This window comes from Aotus nancymaae, unplaced genomic scaffold (assembly GCF_030222135.1).
Source record: "Aotus nancymaae isolate 86718 unplaced genomic scaffold, 86718_ANA_hifiasm-v0.15.2.pri h1tg000014l, whole genome shotgun sequence".
Classification (NCBI taxonomy): domain Eukaryota; kingdom Metazoa; phylum Chordata; class Mammalia; order Primates; family Aotidae; genus Aotus; species Aotus nancymaae.
In genome coordinates, this window is record NW_026988425.1 from 38,115,388 (window position 1) to 38,137,546 (window position 22,159).

Consider the following 22,159-nt stretch of genomic DNA (forward strand, 5'->3'; position numbering starts at 1 on the left):
GGCCAGAGGGATATATGAAAATCAATTTTTTTTTTTTTTTGAGACAGAGTCTCACTCTATCACCAGGCTGGAGTGCAGTGGTGCGATCCCGGCTCACTGAAACTTCCATTTTCTGGTTTCAAGCAATTCTCCTGCCTCAGCCTCCTGAGTAGCTGGGACTACAGGCACTCACCACCACACCCGGCTAATTTTTTATACTTTTAGTAGAGACGGGGTTTCACCATGTTAGCCAGGATGGTCTCGATCTCTTGACCTCGTGATTTGCCCACCTCGGCCTCCCAAAGTGCTGGGATTACAGGCGTGAGCCACCGCACCCAGCCTAATTTTTAAAGGACATGGTAAAATAAAAACCAAGACTATAAAAAGTACAAAAGTCTAGAGCCTTCATTATAGAGATACATCACTGCATACTCTACAGTGGTACAACTGAGAAAAGGAGGAAGAAGAGAAAGGGGACAAGAAAGGGTGAAGAAAGAGAAGATAAAGGGGAAGGAAGAGGTAGAGAAGGGATGAGAAGCAGCAGAAATGTCAGTAGAGAGTGAGGAAGCACAAATCAAGAAAGAGAGAGCAGGGAGAGTGAATAACTTAGTGAAATACTGTGGGAGAAATTTAGACAGAAAACAAGGAAATTCAGGAGAGAAGAAAAAAGAAAAAAAAAGGGAAACTAATCCTAATGTAAGAGAACCTGGGACCCAGACAGAAATAAATAACAAATGAGAAGCGAGAATAAGAGGTGTTCAACAGATTCCTAGAAATGAAGGTTTTGAAGCCACTCCTGTTCCAAAAAGCTGTGTCTCTTCACTGTCCAATGTCGTTAGTAGCTATTAGTCTCAAGTGGCTATGAGCACTAGAAGTGTGACTAGTTTTAATTAAAATTTGTTGAAGTATAAACTATAAACTTGCTTTCAAAACTTTAGTATGAAAAATAGTTAAATAACATTTAATAATGTTTTATACTAATTACATCAAATGATAATGTTTTAGATATACTGGCTTAATAAAAATACTAAAGTTAATGTCATGTTTCTTTTTACTTTTTTAGTATGGCTACTAGAAAATTTAAAATTACCTAAGTGGCTCACATTATATTTCTATTAGGCAACACTATTCTAGATTTTTAAGATTGCTGTAGGACCCATGCTGGAAATTACTGCCATTCTTACCTCCTCCATCCCCAAATTTCAGAATCCTAGTTGGCAAGAGTTGTGGAACTGTGTATCTAGGTGTCCAAACCTGGTTATAACAGTAACCATAATTGCAAACAGGACACAGACTTCTAATTGTTTTTAAAAGTTAAAACCAAGCAAGTGAGGCTAATTTGAATTGAGTGAAGATTTGTGAAATAAAACTATAAAATTTAATAAAAGGCAATGAAACTAGAAGATGCATTTTGCAACCCTGGAACAATGTCAGTGTCTTAAAGATTTGACATTATCTCACTACTATGTTGAAGAAAGACGTTTTGAAGATTTTCATTATGTTCACACACACATACAAAATACATGAATATATTTTTGAGAGTCCATTCTCCAGTATTTATTTAATGTGTTTAAGAGCTGTTTTTTAAAAAAATAACTTTCTCATCCTCATATAAAATCATTTTCTCATCTCTTATATATTAAAAAAAAAGCCAGAATATTTTAAAACTTCACTAAGGAAAAACACCTATGTACTTGCTTCCGTAGCTATAGAAAAAACCTCAACCTATATTTATTGCACAATACTACATGAAAAAAACAATTTTATTACATAGTGACTACATTCTCATCCCCTTCTATTTCTATGAAATAAAAAATCAAATCCAAGCCACAGTCCAACTACTTAATAAAGCATATTTGGAAGTATTAAAACAATGCTGCTCAAACTTGAATGTAAACATACATTTACCTGAGAATCTTTACTGAACTGTAGATCCTGATTTAGTAGGTCTGGGATGGGGCTAAAATACTACACTTTCAAACAAGTTTCAAGGCAATACCAATACCAATGAACTGTGGGTCATATTTTGAGTATCAACAGGTTAAAACATAAAATAATTCTTTCATTAAAAACAATTTATAATTAATATACTAAAAGGTGGAGGGAATGTTATTCGAAAGACCTATTCTGTTTTCTATTTTAGGGTATCACCTAAAATAGCAGCATTTTAGTTTGCATGAATTGTCTGTCCAGCATTACAAGGCTGAGAAACATACCAATCTATTCATCAATCTCAAGAATTCTGGGCTGGTATGAGAGATCAAGTCAATGTTTATTTGGGACCAGGGTCCCCACAGTTTAATTTGGGATCTAATTTAGATCCAAATAATGAGTATACAACATCAGGAAAAGAGGACGTTCTAATACAGTTCTTTGGGGTTTATGGCTGTATTTATGAAGTATGGCACACATATGTACTTATATATACTTAACAAGCATACTTTATTTTACACATTGAAGATTTGTGGTAAACCTGCATCAAGCAGGTTAATTGATGCCATTTTTCCAAAAGCATGTGCTCAACTTTGCGCATGTCTGTCACATTTTGGCAATTCTTACAATACTAAAAATGTTTTCATTATTATTATTATCTGTAAGGGTGATCCGTGATCAGTGATCCTCAATGTTACTATTATCCTTGTTTTGGGGCACCATGAACTGCACCCATGTAGGATGCTGAACTTAAACTGCTCCACCAACTGGCCGTTCCTGTCTCTACCTATCTCGTTTGGCCTCCCTATTTCCTGAGACACAATACTTAGTAAAATTGGGCTAATTAATAACCCTAGAATGGCCCCTAAGTGTTCAAGTGAAAGGGAGAGTCAACCAACTCTCACTTTAAATGACAAGTTAGGGACTGAGTTTAGTGAAGAAGGCATGTTGAAAGTCCAGAGAGGCCTCTTGTGACAAACAGGTAGCTAAGTTGTGAATGCAAAGGAAAAGTTCTTAAAGAAAATTAAAAGTACTAATCCAATAACACATAAATAATATGAAAGCAAAACAGCTTTACTGCTGACAGAAAGTTTTAGTGGTCTAGATAGAAGATAAAACTAGCTACCAACATTCCTTTAAACTAAAGCCTAACCCAGAGCAAGCAAGGCCCTAACTCTCTTAAATGTTATGAAGGCTGAGAGAGGTGAGGAAGCTGCAGAAGAAAAGTGTGAATGGTTCATGAGCTTAAAGGAAAGAACCCATCTTCATAACATAAAATGGCAATGTAAAGCAGTAGGTGCTGATGAAGAAGCTGCAGCAAGTTATCCAGGAGATCTAGCTAAGATCACTGACCAAAGTAGCTACACCAAACAACAGATTTTCAATGCAGATGAAACAATCTTCAACTGGGAGAAGATGCCATCTAGAACTTTCATAGCTAGAGAGGAGAAGTCAATGTCTGGCTTCAAAGCTTCAAAAGACAGGCTGACTCATGTCTGGGGCTAATGCAGCTGGTGACTTTAGATTGAACCCAATGATCATTACCTATTCTGAAAATCCTAGAGATCTTAAGAAGTATGCTAAAGCTGCTTTGTCTGTGCTTTATAAATGGAATAAAGCCTGGATGACAGCATATCTGTTCACAGTATGGTTTACTAAACATTTTAAACCTACTGTTGAAAAAAACAGTATTTACTATTGCTCAGGAAAAAAAATTTTCTTTCAAAATATCACTGCTCACTGACAATGTACCTAGTCACCCAAGAGCTCTGATAGTTACAAGGAGATTAATGTTGTTTTCATGCTTGCTAACACAACTCCATTCTGCAGCCCATGAATAGGGAACTGGGGAATAATTTTGATTTTTAAGTCTTATTTTAATGAAATACATTTTGTAACACTACAGCTGCCATAGATAGTAATTCCTCTAATGAATTTGGGCAAAGTAAATTGAAAACCTTCTGGAAAGGATTCACCACCAGATGCCATTAAGAACATTCCTGATTCATGGGAGGAAATCAAAATCTCAACACTAACAGGAATTTGGAAGAAGTTGATTCCAATACTCATGGATGACTTTGAGACATTCAAGATTTCAGTGGAGGGAGTGACTGCAGATGTGGAAGAAATAGCAAGAGAACTAGAATTAGAAGTGGAGCCTGAAGATGCAACTGAATTGCTGCAATCTCATGAAAAAGCTTTAATGGATATAGAGTTCCCTCTTATGGATGCGCAAAAAAAAGAGTTTCATGAAATGAAATCTCTTCCTGGTGAAGATGCTGTGAACACTGTTGAAATGGCAACAAATAATTCAGAATATTGCAGAAAATTAGTTGATACAGCAACGGCAGGGTTTGAGAGGACTGACTTCAATTTTGAAAGAAGTTCTACTGTGGTTAAAAAGCTATCAAACAGCATTGCATGCTACAGAGAAATCTTTCATGACAGGAAGAGTCAATGCAGCAAACTTCATTGCTGTCTTATTTTAAGAAGTTGCTACAGTCACCGCAACCTTCAGCAACCACTAATCTGATAAGGCAGCAGCCATCGACATTGAGGCAAGTTCCTCAGCCAACAACAACAAAAAAAACACACAATTTGCTGAAGGCTCAAATGACTGTATTTTTAATTGATATTTTTAAATTAAGGTACACGCATTTTTTGAACATAATGCTATTGCACACTTAAGGACTACACTACAGTATAAACATAACTTTTATATTCACTGGAACACCAAAAAATTAGTGACTTGCTTTATTGCAACATTCACTTTATTGCAGTGGTTTAGAATCAAACCCACAATATCTCCAATATATGCCTGTACCATGTATTATCAAGTAAAATGAGAAGGCAAAATACATCCTTATATGAATAAAAGGTTGAATTAAAAGTTTCTCAGTTATTTTATTCTTTTCTGAACCTACCAAATTTTCTATAACAAATATATAATTCTTCTATAACACAAATAGAAGTTTAAGATACACAGGACAAAATCAATGAGAAGCAGGAAAGAAAAGCATTAATACTGTGTGAATACACAAGAATTTACATTTAATGACAGTCGAGAAACATCTAGTAAATGTAGTAAGAAACAAAGAATTTTAGATAATAATAAAAATTCAAGTTACTTACCTTAGTAAAGTTATTCAGATGGCCTAGCTTTCTCATATTTGATACTCCTTGCAATTTGGCCACATTTTGGAGAATCTCTCTTAAGTTGTCAGAAGGTTCTAGAAGGAAAGACAACACAATTTAACATAAGTTTATGCGTATTTTCCTGATTAAACACATAAAACATACAGTATTAAAACTTCACAACTTTGGCTCTTGGTTTCAAGTGTTACCCTCCACCCTAAATCTATTAATTTAAGTGACTTCGAAGTCTATGGGACTCAACCAATTACCTTCACATCTCTACTCCCTATACCTATGGTCTACCTCTGTATCATTGCCTGGAATTACTCAACCACAAAATCTTATATCTTGCTATTATTTGAATGTGTTCCCCCAAAGTTGTGTTAGAAACTTAACCGCTAATGCAAAAGTGTTGAGAGGTGGGACCTTTAAGAGGTGATTAGGTTATGAAGGCTCTGCCCCCAAGAATGGATTCTTAAGCAGGGAGTGGGTTGATTATCACGAGTGGGTTTGTTATAAAAGCTTTTGGCTCCCTCTTGCATGCACCCTCCCAACCTTGCTTGTGATCATGCTCTCACAAACATCTCTCCCCTCACCCCACCTCCAGTGCTCTCTTGACCTTCTAGCATGGGATGACAAGGCAAGAAGGCATTTATTAGATGAAGGTCCCTTGACCTCAGACTTCCCTGCCTCCAGAATTGTGAGAAATAAATCTCTGTATTTTATAAATTGCCCAGTCTCAGAATCTGTTACAGCAGTATAAAACAGATAAAGAAAAATCTCAACATCACAACTTTCATTTGATAGCTGCTTGATAGCATGGCTACAATGTAGTAAAAGGGATCAAATATACTGTCCCTGTTTCAGTAAACCAAAAAATTAGATAAAATATACATATGGTCCAGGACTTACAATGGTTAGGCTTAATTTTTCAATTTTACATGGTGCAAAAGCAATACACATTCAGTAGAAACTATACGTCAAAAACCCATAAAATCACGTTTTTCAGTGTAGTACTCAATATAGTACATGAAATACTCAACATTTTATTATATTATAGGCTTTGTGTTAGATAGTTTTGCCCCACTGTAGGCTAATCTAAGTGTTCTCAGTATGTTTAAGGTAGGCTAGGCTAAACTAAGATGTTTGGTAGGTTAGGTATAGCAAATGCATTTTTGACTTAAGATATTTTCAACTTACAATGGATTTATTGGGATGTAACCCCATCAGTGAGCTGTGAACTTTAAGCTGCTTAATATATGTTTAACTGGAAACCCCAAATAAAAGAAAGAATTGAGGAACAGAGCAATTACTTGAAGAAATGATGAATGAAGGCCACCCAGCCTGCCCAGCCTCTTGCAAACATGGTTCTCATCCCCTGCCAGTTGCTGCCAGTGGTGTTTCTGCTGTTGTACTGCTCTATCCTGTGCAACTAGAAGGCCATCAAAATGCCCTTGCGTCAGACCCACAGAGGGAATTGGAAGTTGCTGCCGTTCATTGTCCTGTGTTGCATCTTTTAAAGGCCCAGCTGCCCCAGAGCAGCACCTTCTGACCATTCACTATTACCTGGTAGCTGTGGCATGCAGTCAGGTGGTGGACTATTTGAAGGGAGACACACAACTGCTTCTAAGAAGCGACACAAGAACATCTTCAACTAACAAAATCATCAGACAAACTTAACCATGAATGGCCTGAAACCCAATCACCCTCAAGATGCTTTCCTGAGCACCCACTTTGGGATAAACTTGCTGCAACTGAAGAAAACAGTGTATTGTCTAGTAATTTGGAGCTTCACCTGAAAGGACCCAAATCCTCCTTATAAGAGAGAAAAAGCACCTAATTAAGTTGTCTTTGCCAAAAAAAAAAAAAAAAAAAAAAAAAAAGGATGGATGAAAACTTTCCAATTTGATGAAAACAATAAACCAATAAAATGCTCAACAAGCCCCAATCACAAGAAGCATAAGAAAACTAGACCTAGGCAGATTATAATCAAATTGCCCAAAACCACTGATAGAGAGAAAATCTTAAAAAGTAGATTTTTTTTTTTAAGTTACAGAGAAAAGCAAAAAAAAAAATAAAAAAAAAAAATAATGGCGATTTCGTGTCCAAAACAGAAAACAATAAAGCAACACCTTTAAAGAAATGAAAGAAAAAAATGCTTTAAAAATACAGTTGCTCTACAAAAACAAGCCAGGAAAACTAGACCTAGGCAGATTATAATCAAATTTCTCAAAACCACTGATAGAGAAAATCTTTAAAGTAGCCAGATTAAGAAGTTACATAGAGAAAAGCAAAAAAAAAAAAAGATATCTTGCCCAAAACAGGACAAAACAGAAGACAGTCGTCAAGCAATATCTTTAAAGTAATGAAAGAAGAAAATGCTTTAAAAATATACTTGCTTTACACAAACAAGCCATGGGCCAGATATGGCCTCGTAGGCAGTAGTTTGCCACCTCTGGAACAAAGTGTCCATTTCCTCAGATAGCTATAAGCTATTCTATTAAAATCTTCATCATCCTATTGGTTTTAATAAAAACAAAAGCACAATTTAAAAAATACATTACCATGTTTTTGATATTTTAAGAGCCATTATGACTTCCCTTGAGACTTTTATCTGTTACCACAAACCCAAGGAACTGTTTGTTTTCAATTAATGTTTTCCTCATCAAATGAAACTGCATTGTCCTGTTTTACATTTAGCTTCTGTCTGCCTACCTTACTCCATTCTGCTATACTGGGTGTTGTCTATGACAACAAATGTGGTGTCAAAGCACTAAGTACACTACTTAGCTATTTCCAATTGCTTTGAAGTTGCTACATGCTGAGATCAATCATTTGATTTTCATGAGATGAAATATTTTTAATGTGAATAAAATTCAATCTTAAGTGATTTACTGTGGCAGTCCCCAACCTTTTGGACAACAGGGACAGCTTCTGTGGAAGACAATTTTTCCATGGGGCAGGGGTGGGGACGGTTTTGGGATGAAACTGTTTCACCTCAAATCAGGCATTAGATTCTCATAAGGAAGGTGCAACCTAGATCTCTCACATGTGCAGTTCACAATAGGATTTGTGCTCCTATTAATAATCTAATGCTGCTGCTGATCTGACAGGAGGTGGAGCTCCAGCAGTAATGCTCACTCCCCACTGTTCACCGCCTGCTGTGCAGCCCAGTCCCTACCAGGCCACAGACCTGTACCAGTCCAGGCTCAGGGGTTCGAGATTTCCGGTTTAACATATGTCTTTATACTTAATGATTTGGGGAAGTTATCTTAAAAGTCGAATGATCCATCACTGAGACTGGATCTATTAAAAAGAATTACAAGGGGCCATGAATAGGCACTGTTAGTATTTAGTAATTCTTTTCACTGTTATAAATTATATCTGTTTGAAAAGACTGTAGGAGAAAAATTATAAGCAAGTCAATGGCATTAAGATGATTTAACTGCATGGGGGGAAATGCCAGATATAGGTGATGGGGAGGAAGGCAGCAAATCACACTGCCATGTGTGTACCTACGCAACAATCTTGTATGTCCTTCACATGTACCCCAAAACCTAAAATGCAATTTAAAAAATAAATAAAAATAAAATAAAAGATGAGTTAATTATATATATTTGAGAAGTTCATAAAAATTAAATAACAACCTTTAGATAATTTAGGACCTATGGTAGTTTGCAAAGTTTGAGGTTCATAGAAGCTATTGTGAAACTCACCTCATGGAAATGTATAATCTAAACATATTACTTCAATTTATCATTAGCTTGTCAGGCACCAAATAGTAAGATATACTCAAATGACAATATAGTTACTGCTAACTAATGATCTAACAGGACTAATAGTTACGATGATTAGTCTGAAAAGATACATTCCTCACAAAGGTTTGCAGATTTCAAAATACTATTTTCTGGCTATAAACTGATTGCAGACCTTTTTTAAGAAACCACAATCTTCTTACGAAGCAAATCTCATCTAAGTGTATTCATTCAACAAATATTAACTGAATGGCTATTATGATCGATACTGTTTTAGGTACTGGAAATATAGCAACAAACAAGACAATTCCATCTCTAACGCATCTAACAGAAGTGGAAGAAAACTGATGACAACAACAAATGGCATGCACATAATTTAAAAATTGACAGGTGTTGATAACTTAACAATGAGTCAAATGTTTGCCTAATGAAGATGTTTTCTTTCTTAACCCACCAAAATGAACTAGCCTTTCTCCTTCCTTCTCCCCAAAGCTTTCTCCTTTATATAATTACCAAGAACCTCTACCTCCCAGACAGTATGTGACTTCTCAAATCAATTAAAACAGTATTAGGGCCATTTCAGACACTAAACTACTATCTAACTTTCATGTGGTACAATGTTGCTCTGAGGAACTTTTTAACCTGAAATAACAGGTTAAAGTTTCCCTGGTAATAAGATGAGAAATCTTCGCTTTCTTCTTTACCTGCTAGACCAGGGACTGGAAAACATTTTCTGTAAAGGGCCAGTATTTTAGACTTTGCAGGCCATAAGTCTCTGTTGCAGCTATGCAACTCTAATGTTTTACATCAGAAAGCAAGTACAGAAAATATATTTTTTATGTATATTAGTTCAGTATGCTATAAAACTAAGTAATGGAGACTGAATGGTTTATTAAACAACAAAAACTTAGGTCTCACAGTTCTAGAGGCTGCAAGTCCAAGATCAGGGTGACAGCATGGTCAGGTCCTGGTTCCTCTTTCAAGCTGCAGATTGCCAATTTCTCACTGTCTCCTCACATGGTGGGGAAATGGGGCTAGAGAGCTCCCTGGGTTCTCTTTTATAAGGGCACTAATTCCATTTGTGATGGTTTCACCCTTATGATCTAATTACCTCCCAGAGGCCCCACCTCCTAATATCAATACATTATGGGTTAAGATTTTGACATATGAATTTTTGAATGACACAAACATTCAGTCCATCGCACTGTTCCAATAAAACAAACATGGCTCTCGAGTTGCAGTCTGTCACCCTTCATGCTAAATAGTCAGAATTTAGAGTGGTGAGCAAGCTGAGATTGATGTGGTTTTTACATGAGGGATAGGATGAATCGATATAGAAATAGCAAAAAGAAATTTAAAGAGAGGTTTATCTGTCTCTCTTTCTTACTATGATTCTCAGTGTTTCCAACTTTCCTTCTCTAAAACCGTCTACTGATAACAGCAATATGTGAAAAGTATAAAGTGAGAAATGAGATAATCTAAGATGATATTCTCAGAAGTCTTAAAGTTTAGAAAACCATGGCTGTATGAGAAAAAGGGTAAAAACAACCAGACACAGTGGCTCACACCTGTAGTCCTATCTACTCGGGAGGCTGAGGTGGGAGGACTGCTTGAGTCCAGGAGTTCAAGGCTGCAGTGAGCAGTGATCATGTCACTTGTACTCCAGCCTGGGCAACAGACAGAGCAAGATCCTGTCTCAAAAAAAAAAAAAAAAAAAAAGGAAAAATAAAAGTGGGTAACTTGCTATGATAGGCAACCACTCAAATGCAAAGAAACAAATACAAAGAACTACTAAAATTACAGTGAGTCTTTTCCTCATATTGTATAGACTATAAATCCTACACGTATTCCTGATGAATCTCTCTGGAGGTAATGCAGTAATTGCAGTCAATTCTAAATATCCAGTAATTTAATATCTTCAATTGTAGAGCTGAACACAACTGATTTCAACCATCTTTAATTTCATCTGTCTTCTCCTGTCCTTCCATCGAGGAGCTGCCTATTCCACTTGTGACATTATAGATACTTTGTGTTATTGTTTTTAATAGATCAGTTAAAAATATAATGTATTGCTCTCACATACTAGTTACTGCTTATAATAATAATAATTTTTTTTTGAGACAGAGTTTCGCTCTTGTTGCCCAGGCTGGAGTGCAATAGCGCGATCTTGGCTTACTGCAAACTCCGCCTCATGGGTTCAAGGGATTCTCCTGCCTCAGCCTCCAAAGTAGTTGGGATTACAGGCATGCACCACCACACCTGGCTAATTTTGTATTTTTAGTAGAGACAAGGTTTCTCCATGTTGGTCAGGACGGTCTCGAACTCCTGATCTCAGGTAATCTGCCCGCCTCAGCCTCCCGAAGTACTGGGGTTACAGGTATGAGCCACTGCACCTGGCCTTAGTTACTGCGTATTAAGAAAAACAAAATGCAGATTTAGAAGAAAAACCAAAATGTCACAAGATTTATTTTCTTGACTTTACACTGCCTTATATGTTTTTGGAAATGAGGATTGTATAAAACTTTTGAGTACAGCTGAAAAGGGATAGGGTTAACAATTTCCCCCAAGTAGGTAACACATGGCAATTCAAGGATTCTTGAAATTATGAAAGTATATACACCAAAAATATTTTCAGAGAAGTTAATTTTAGGTGGTAAAAATTGCTGACTTATTTTCATGCTCTGGACTGTATTTTCCAAGTTCTCTAAATGAGTATAAGAAACGTACAAAATGAGAAGAACTGAAAAAAAATAAAGATTTCATGGCTGTGACTACACTAAAATAATTAATCTCTCTACATTGCTTTTATGAGTAAAAATGGAAAAAGCAGTTTAAAATAAATATAATAAATGTAAGTATAACGTGTTTTATATGTGCTTCATTATCATCTATTGCATGGCACGTACATAGTATTCACTGAAGTATTATATATTAATGTCACCATAAGTTACATGTATTCATGTTGAAGTTTATTTTATAGAGACTTCTGATGTTACATTATTTTGTAGACATTTTGAAAAATTAAAAAGTCAAAGAAAAGTTTTAAAAATTATTAACATTTCTACCCTGAAGCATTTTTACATATTAATGTTAAATATTTTTCTAAGTATACAGAACAATAGAAAGCAACCTTAATTAGTATAAAGTTAATTATCTGACATGAGTATCTAATCGTCTGCTCATCAGACTATTAAGAAAATGAAAAGACAATCCACAAAATGGGGAAAAAACATTCACAGCAGAAACATCAGACAAGACTTCAGTAACTAATATATAAATATCTACAAATCAACAATATAATAACCCATGTAAAAATGGGTAAAAGATTTAAATAGATATGAAAGCAAAAGAGGATAAGAGGCCAAAAAATATGAGAAAAGGTGCCTAACATCATTAATTAACAGGAAAATGAAAATTAAAAGCACAGAATTACCATTACACACCTATAATAGCTAAAATCAAGAAGACTGGCAACATCAAATGTTGGAGAGGCAATGGAACAAATCGAATTCTTACACACTATTGGAGAAGTATGAAATGTTACAACCACTTTAAAGAACTGCTGGCAACATACATCTGTCTATATTATGATTCTATAATTTCACTCTCAGAAATATATGTCCAAAAATATACTTGTACAAGAATATTTATTATAGCAGCCTTATTCATAACAGCTCCAAATTGGAAATAACCCAAATGTCCATCAATAGATGGATAAACAAATGGTAGTATATTTACATATTGGAATATTAATCAAAAATTAATAAACAGAGCTGTGTGCAGTGGCTCATGCCTGTAATTCCAGCAACTAGGGAGGCTGAGGCAAGAGGATCCTTTGAGCCTAGGAATTTGAAGCTGCAGTGAGCTATGAATGTGCCACTGCACTCCAGCCTGGGTGCCAGAGCAAGACTCAGTCTCTTGAAACAAAAATAAAACAATAATGAGAAAAAAACAAACTACTTATACATACAACATATATGAATTTCAAAAATGTTAAGAAAAAGAAGCCAGACACAAGAGTATATATTGTATCATTCTATTTGTATGCAATGCAAATACAAGCAGAAGTAATCTATGATGATAGAAATTAGATAGTGATTGCTGGGAGACAAAGTATTCAACTGGAAACAGGCAGAGGGGCTTAGAGAAGGGGATAAAAATATGCTATATCTTGTTTGGAAGTAGTGAGTATATAATTACCAAATGATACTTAAATGCATACTTAAAATATGTACATTTTATTTTGTATTACAGCTCAACAAAGATTAGCATTATCATAAAGCTCTTTACATATTTAAATACACCCACAGACACACATATTATATGCTACATAATACATAGACCACCAAGAGAAAACTAAGATATAAACCATATTTATTCATTAATTATTCATTTATCCATGCATTTATTTATTTCTTGGCTCAATTCTGGTTATGTGCACGTTCACACACACATATGTATATGTTTATATGTGTGTAAACATTAATTTAAAAATGGCTTCAATATATATTGCTTTATAACTTGCTGCAATAAACTATATTATTATCTTTACCTGTCAATAAATACACAACACAAAATTGATTTTTAAATAAATTTGAGTCCAAGTCCATATAGTAAATTAATGACCAAAAACTGCTGGCATGCAGATTCTACTTGGGAGTAATGGAAATTTTAAAAAATCTTTAGAATAAAAAAGAACAGAATTCAAGTCCAGCTTATTCACCCCCAAACCACGTAGCCTTGGCTAAATCACTTTACTTCATGAGTACCATTTTCTCATACATAAAGTGGAAATACTTACCTACTCTGAAAAAGCTTTTTCAAAATATGAGATGTAATTTCCTTAGCACAGTGGCTAGTCCATAACAGCTACTCAATAAATAATAACTATAATTAAAAATTATTTGTTTAGCATAACGAATTTTCATGGAGCGATCATGTGAAAAATACAGTTAGCCCAAGCAAGTATTTAACACATTAGTCTGTTTAAATTAATTTTTATTATACGAGGGTTTTAGTAGTATATTACTTTCATGATCCAAGATTTGCTTTTAAAGTAGAAACAATAATGCCTTTCCAGAGCTATATTAATGATTACATTAGATATTTCACATAGAAATATTCAAACCATGAAGTGCTATACAAATACTAGAAATTATGACCCTCTTTTGCTTAGTTTAGTGTGAATGACCTGAAATCATTTAATAGGCATGTAGAATTTGTTTTGCTTATATAACATATAACATACTTTTTGATACATAATTCTATCTAAAACTGTCTTAGATGTTATTAATGAAACCTCAAACAAATCCCTAAAGAAACTATTTGTTTCAGTCATGCAAGAGTAGTAAATAAATTAATCAGTACAAATTTAATAAAGCCAAATATGACAATAACTCAACAGGTCACTGTGCTGTCATAAGTATATTCTCAGAATACATTCCCCAACATCTTACAGTCACTTCAAGGATCCCTCAATTCTTATCCACTATCCCACCACTTACCTAGCCTTTAATTTCCCATCACTCTTACCTAAACTCTCAGTAGTTTGGATGAGATGTCACATACTCTAGAGCATTATCTGTGTAGCTCTGTAATTTCTAATATTTTCACTCTAAAACAGGACAGTAAAAAAAAAAACAAAACAGGTGAACAATTACATAACATGAACCAAGATTCTAAGAAGGGTTTTAAGCTTTAGAAGGACAAGGACATCTTGCTTACCCTTATCTTCAAATGCCTACCACGGTCTCTACCACACAGTAGGTTTTCAAGAATTATTTTTCTATACTAAAGAATAAATTGTAAGTAATTATTTTTAAGATCAGGTTGTTGCTAACAGTACTCAGGAGGAGGAGGGTCCAACCAATATTTACTAAGCATCAATTCTATGTCTGGTCATGTACTAATTCTACTAAGTATTGCTAATTATCCCTTCCAAAAGCCCTGTCAAGCAAAGCAGCAAGAGGACAGAGGAGGAGGAGAAAGAAACAACTATAAAAGGAGTACATGAAAGGAGGGTGATACACATATAATGGCATGTGAGGCTCCATGAACCTAAGGGAGCTTTAGTTCCCCTCATTATGTCTTCCTCTAGGCTTCATACAAGGTTTCTTACACACATGCGCTCCTTCTAATTAAAATCACTTAATGTTTTCTTGAAGGGCTGGAGGTTGACTAGAATCTTGAAGCAAATGTCTAAATATATTTCCATTTATCATCTCTAACTGTTCAGAAACAACAATTATTACAGTTAATGAGTGACCAAGCTCGTTGATCATGGCCTTAAAGAGGCACTGAAACGAAAAGTCAGTTAGGCAAATTCTGAGTAATTACTGGTCTTTTAAATTATTTTCCCCCTTACGGGAAAATTTCTCCTTAAAAGTTATCTTTGACATTTTCCTCTCCCTGCTCTCCCACCTTCAACTCGCCAGTAAAGTGCTATTTACTCCTCTCTAAAGTTTCTGACATTTCTTCCTTTTTTTAAATTCAATCAACCATAACCACATTTCAATTGCTCTTTTTTTTTTTTGAGACGGAGTTTCACTCTTGTTACCCAGGCTGGAGTGCAATGGCGCGATCTCGGCTCACCGCAACCTCCACCTTCCGGGTTCAGGCAATTCTCCTGCCTCAGCCTCCTGAGTAGCTGGGATTACAGGCACGCGCCACCATGCCCAGCTAATTTTTTGTATTCTTAGTAGAGACGGGGTTTCACCATGTTGACCAGGATGGTCTCAATCTCTTGACCTCGTGATCCACCCGCCTCGGCCTCCCAAAGTGCTGGGATTACAGGCGTGAGCCACCAGGCCCGGCTCAATTGCTCTTCTAACTCATACCTAAATTATGGCAAAAGTTGCACAATGAATTAATTCCCTGTGCTTATATTACCTCTCTTTATTCTAACCCAATCTCCAAGCCACTGCAAGATTAACTGTACAAATCTAACTTTTATCATTTTATCTACCTTCCTGAAAATTTCAAGGAGAAACTAAAGTAGGAGCAGAGCTGAACAATGCATTCTATGATGTACTTTTGAAAACACGTAAACAGATACACCATAAGCAACATATCCAACTAGAAAAGTTGGATACATACATGGCTTCAACAGTATAACAAAATTAAACAATTACACAAATCTGATATGTAATTATGTCTTTAATATAATCCATGATTAATGTAAGCAGATATGACTAAATGTATATGAAGATTACTGTAGTTAGTATTACTTTGCAAAAGCTAGAAGCAAAATGGTCTCCACCAGCAAAGACACCTGGGAGTACATCTTCTCACCCTTATACACAGGTCCAAAAGATGAGAAAAGCACTGCTTCAAACAATCTGACATTTCCTGAAATTCTAACAATTATTAATTTCAAAAAGTTATATAATTTAGTAGAGAAAGGCTCTATCCCAAGGATAGCATCTCCTGAGGGCCTCTAGTTTATGGTAAAATAACACTAATGCAGAGGAAGTCAAAATTTGCCAAGAGAACATATTCCATCTTCGGATAGAGAAATAGAACATTTTTTCTTATACTGATGCCAAAATCTGCCCCCGTGTAATTGTTTATTTGTTCTGGTGTAATCATCTGGAATACAGAGAACAAGTATTATCTTCCCTTTACACACTCAAAATAACAATGTTTTCTCTCAAGCAACTGAAGCACGTAATAATCTTTTGATCATTGGTATATTTTAAATATAAATACAATGGCAAAATGATTGACAGAAAAACCTGTCAATCAATTACAATGGCAAGTCAATCAATTTAACTGGGTTATAATGTTTCTAAAATGTTAAGTTTATCATACTAAAAACTGAACATGGACTTCATTTCTGGTTCCACACAAAAGGAGCCTGGAAGTCATCACATCATTCTAACAACAAGCAAAAATCTGATCAAACTGAAAAACCAACAACTCTTCTGAATTTGTAAGAGAAGTGAGGACACAGGGCAAGGCACTACCCCCAAGATCATAAAGGTAGACATGAGAATACAGGGAGTCACACATTATTAGAAAAGAGGTTCATGAGCAAAAACTGCTGTGAGAACCAGTACCTGGGTAGGTAAACCTGAAGTACAATCAATCAACTAGATGTTTCATAGCTGTTTCAGAAAAACGGCAAACCACAAAGCACTTCATGAGAGGCAATGATATGGACAGAGACAGAGCAATACGAACAGCAAGATGGTACTAGGTCCCTTTAACCTGGAATGCCCTTTGTTTCTCAACCCAACTTGGGGAACAACCTTGTCATTCTTCAGAAGTCTAGCTCAGACTAGATGTAAAGGTTTTTCCTAACCTACAAGACCCCTTCTCTATACTGTTATGATACATTCTTCATACTAACATTACAGCATATATATTACATATATCTGATTTGTCAGGGTTCCAGTTAACAGCTAGTGTACCACTGTAATTGTTAATATCATCTATTTTCACTTCCCAAAGTATCCCAGGTTGTATTATAAATAATAACTATAAATAATATGATCACCTTAAGTATAAATTTCAACGGCAGTGGCTGGTTTTCCCAGGACTACATCTACTCCATTATCTCCTCCCAGAGACTAAAATTGTGTTGTTGGGGTAAAAAAATAAATAAATAAATATAAAAATTAAAAAGAAATTGTGTTGTTGGCTTCTTGTACCAGTGTCCTACTCTTATAATGATGGCAGGAAGAGTTATGGCAATTTCTGCTGACTTGTAACATATTAAAATTGACTTCCCTAAAGATGGTAAAAAGAGACACTGGGGACTAATAGGGGAAGAGGAAAGAGGAGTAAGCACTGAAAAACAACCTATCAGGTACGATGCACACTACCTGGGTAATGGGAACATCTGTACACTGAACCTCAGCAACATGCAACTTAACCATGTAACAAACCTGCACATGTACCCCCTGAAACTAATGGTTGAACAACAAATACATATATGTTTTAAATAAATAACTTTTTCTCCATGACCCAGGGATTGAGATCTATTTTCCTCCCCCTTCAATTCTGGATTATAAACTTACTTCATTTTATACTTTCTTCTTTCTGTGTACACAAAAACATCTTCCTTTCTATAATTCTAAAGAACTGCTCACTCTGAGGAGCAAAGGTTATAACCAATGACAGGAAAAAAAAAGTTCTTGTTGACAGTTTATCATTCTGTATCTTTGGATAAATTAAACAAGTGACATCTACCAGGCCACTCCTGTGATGGTCTTAAAATTCTATTAATAAAAGCCATGTCTTTAACTGGTTTATCAGCATGTTATTATATATTGTAACTGTCAAATATAAACAAGGATCAATCTAGGTATACAACACTAAAAGAAAGTGAGCTAGATGTAGCAGTTAGTAATTCATTTGAACAGAACATCTATTAAAAGTTGTATAATTTTAATAATTAGAAGCTATAATTAGTATTTTAATTCAAATACTTAGAATATAAGTTTATATAAGTTTACAGTTTAAAATATTTAAATATTTAAAATTAAACTTCAAACAATGGTCCTCCCAAGGTTCTTTTTCAAAAAAAGTAACACTGACAATATGAATACTGTGGAACACAGGTTTTCCCCTAGATTTTATTTAATAATTTTATTACTTATATAATTTTTCAAAATAAATCTATACTATAAAGGACAGTTATGATTTGTCCTAGGAACAGCTCTGTATATCTACAAGGGTATTTCGATTTCTGTGTTTTACTCAGTCATCTGCCGTATACTGTGCTAACTAACTGCTAGGAGAGGAACATTAATAAATATATGATCTCATTCCTGAAGCTCAAAATTAAATGGGGAAAAAGACAGATATAAATCTAACAGTAATATAACAGACAGGTAGGTGGTAAATACTATGCGAACAAAATAAAAAGAGAGTGCTTGACAGAGATTTCACTAGTATAAGACAAGTGAGAACAGGAAACCTGTCTGTCTGTTTACAGATGCACCTTTGGCCTCTGGCACAATGCCAGGCACGTGGTGGGTTGTCAATAAACAGTGGTTAAAAGAAATACTGAGCAAGAGAGTAAGTGGCACAAATGTTATTTGGAGATACTTAACACTGGAATTTATTCTTGACAATAAGCAATACATCCTGTAGGCATATAAAACGTGAAAAGTAATATGCACATTAACGTGGAAATGTGAAAAAACATGATAGCAAGAAATCCTATATCCCCAGAAAACAGGATAGAGAACAAATGAAAACGGAGCTAGATTCCAACAGCTTTCTAAGATAGGTTAACTTAACTTAGAAAAATATAAGTTAACATATCTTATATCTTTGGGCAATAGTTAATTATTAAGGAAGGCATTTATGCAAGTGAATGGCATGATCAGTTCTAATTATTAAGGAAGGAATTTATGCAAGTGAATGGCATGATCAGTTCTTTGTGCTTCAGAAATACAACTCTGGAGAGTGAACTGTAGAAGAGGAGAAAGGCAAGTTTAAGTAGAGGTTAAAAAAATTTTCTAACCAGGAAACTTAGTAATGGCTTAGAGATGGAGGAAAGATAGAGCACAGAATCAAGGATGAATTCCAGATTCCTGGATTGGGTAAATTGATGTATAATTCTACTCACTAACAGGGAATCCTAGAGCAAGCACAGATTTGGGGGAAATTCTCTACCAGCTGTAGTAAGCTTATGCACCAAAAGTAAATAACAACAAATCTGACAATGTTATATATTAAACAATGTTAATATTTACAATGTTATATGTTAAATATGTTAAATAACATATAGTATATAATATGTTAAATGTTAAAATAATAAGACAAAATAATTGGCTATTTGGTACTGTATCAAAAATACTTATATTAGTCAGGCTTGGCTACTCCAGAGGCTGATACTGGGGGCCCTAGAGCCTGGGAGTTCAAGGCTGCATGAGCTATGATCATGCCACTGGACTCCACCTCCAGTTTGGGTGACAGAGCAAGACCCTGTTTCTAAAATTAAAAAATAATTTTAAAAAATTATGTTTAATTAAAAAATTATTTTAAACCATATTTACAGGCTATCCGTTTTCAAGCCTATGTTCTTAAAAATATATAGAGATTATCATAAAAATACCAATTCCAGAGTCAAGTGTCCCCAGAAAGCTGCCCACAGTAATATGCGTTTATAGGAAGTACCCCAGTGATTCTTATGCTCGCTAAAATGTGAAACATGCTAAAAAGACTGCCAGGTTCTTTTATCTCTTTCGATTATTTGATCTGAAATCTAAGACCAGAACCTACTGTATGAAATATTCTGATCATCTTCAAATGTTACAATATAAAACACCAACACTGACACAAAATTAATAATTACTAATACTATACAGAGAGCCTATAATATTGTGCTAATATTTTTGTATGAATAACTTATTTTAATCTCTGTAACAATCATATAAGGTAGGTACTATTATTATTGACCCCATGTTAATAAATGAGGCCTAGAGACATAGTTCACTTGCCTGAAAGTCACACTAATACCAGATGTGGCAATGAGATCTGAACTTAAGCAGTATGACTCCAAAGTCTACCTTTTATTCCTCAATATATAATACAATACAGACTACCTAGTTATACTGTCTTGCATAGGACAATGTACCTTCGGTGTTCATACTGGTTTATAATTACACACTTAATTGTATAATTAGTTGATGTTTATCTCCCTATGCCGTAATTCTGCTTTAGTTCACACTGTGACATCATCTAAATACCTAAACAATGGTTGGCAGGCAGTAACCACACTCAAAAAGTATTTGCTGAATAAATGAATTTACTATTCAGAAATAAATACACAAAACTTCAAAATATACCAAATTCAGTTTCTTGGTCTGGGTTCTGGTTTCACATCACCTCAATTAGGCTATTATCAAAAAGACAAAAAAACGCAGGGAGCCATGAACATACCACTGTATTCTAGCCTGGGTGACAGAGCAAGACCCTATGTCAAAAGAAAAAGACAAAAAGTAGCAAATGTGGAAAAGGAATTAATAGACTGTTGGTGAGAATGTAAATTATTAAGTATAGCCATTATAGAAAATAATACAGAGGTGCCTCAAAAAACTGAAAATAGAATTATCATCTGGATAATCCAGCAATTCCACTACTAGATATATATAGCCAAAGGAAGTGAAATCAGCATATCAAAGAGAATCAGTAAGCCAAAGAGATACCATATTTATTGCAGCACTATTCGTAACAGCCAAGATATAGAAGCAACCTAAGTGTCCTTCAAAGGATAAATGAATTTTTTAAGTGTGGTATATATGCACAATGGAATACTATTCAGCCATTAAAAAAATAAAATATTACCATTTGCGGCAACATGGATGAACCTGGAGGACATGATCTTAAGTGAAACAAACCAGGCACAGAAAGACATACACCACACAATCTCATAAATTTAAAGAAGTGGAATCTAAAGAAACTGATCTTGCAGAAGTAGAGAGTAGAATAGTAGAGGGTAGGGGGGAGCAGAGAAAGTTAAAGTTAGGAGGAATAAGTTCTGGTGTTCTCTTGTGCAGTAGGGTGACCATGACTAATAGTATTGTATTTCCAAATAACTAGGAAAAAGGATTTTGAATGTTCTCACCACAAAAAAATTACAAACATATGAGGTGATTGCTATGGTCTGAATGTCCCCTCCAAAGCTGATGTCGAAATTTCATCCCCAGTGTGGCTGTATTGAGAGGTGGGGCCTTGAAGAGGAGACTGGATCATGAAGGCTCTGCCCTCAGGAATGAGTTATCACAGGAGAGGAACTGGTGGCTTTATAAGAAGAAAAGAGACCTGAGCTAGCACATTAGCACATTCAGCCCTCCTTGACATGTGACAACCTGTACCACCCTGAGACTCTTCAATGACAGCAAGAAGGTGTCATCAGATGGCAGCCCCTCAATCTTGGACTTCTCAGCCTCCATAATGGTAAGAACTAAATTCCTTTTCTTATGAATTACCCAATTTCAGGTAATCTTCTATAAGTGACAGAAAACTGATTAATCCATTAATGGATATGCTAAATACCCTGATTTTGTTTTACACAATGGAGACACATATCAAAATATCACAGTGTACCCTATAAATATGTAATTATTTGTGTCAATTAAAACCAAAATGTTAAAAAATATGTATTTAAAACACATTGAGCTTTGTTTCTTGATCTGGGTGCTGGTTTCAGAGGTGTCAATCTGTCAAAGACTCACTGAGCAAAAGATGTATAATAAATTCATGTCTCTCTCTATTCAATAAATAGTAAAAAGTAAGAATGGAAAAAATTTGTTATTTTGCCAGATATTAAAGACTATATTTATTGTCCTTTTACAGTAAACAAGACTGCTTCTTTAACTTGACTTTTAACAATCTGGCAATTA

The 22,159-nt window shown here is 35.1% G+C and overlaps 1 protein-coding gene across 5 annotated transcripts in view; it reads right to left on the bottom strand.

Moving 5' to 3' along the window:
* The window catches only part of RICTOR (RPTOR independent companion of MTOR complex 2), a 127,102-nt gene that overhangs the window by 74,565 nt on the left and 30,378 nt on the right, over positions 1-22,159 (bottom strand). For 3 of the 5 annotated variants that reach the window (XM_012460037.2, XM_012460036.2, XM_012460040.3), the window contains exon 3: positions 5,044-5,141. In XM_012460037.2, coding sequence (XP_012315460.1) covers positions 5,044-5,141 — 98 coding nt within the window. Of the gene's footprint in view, positions 1-5,043; positions 5,142-11,060; positions 11,082-14,333; positions 15,324-22,159 lie in introns of those variants that run through there. The other 2 variants (XM_012460038.3, XM_064375932.1) reach the window with 2 other exon arrangements.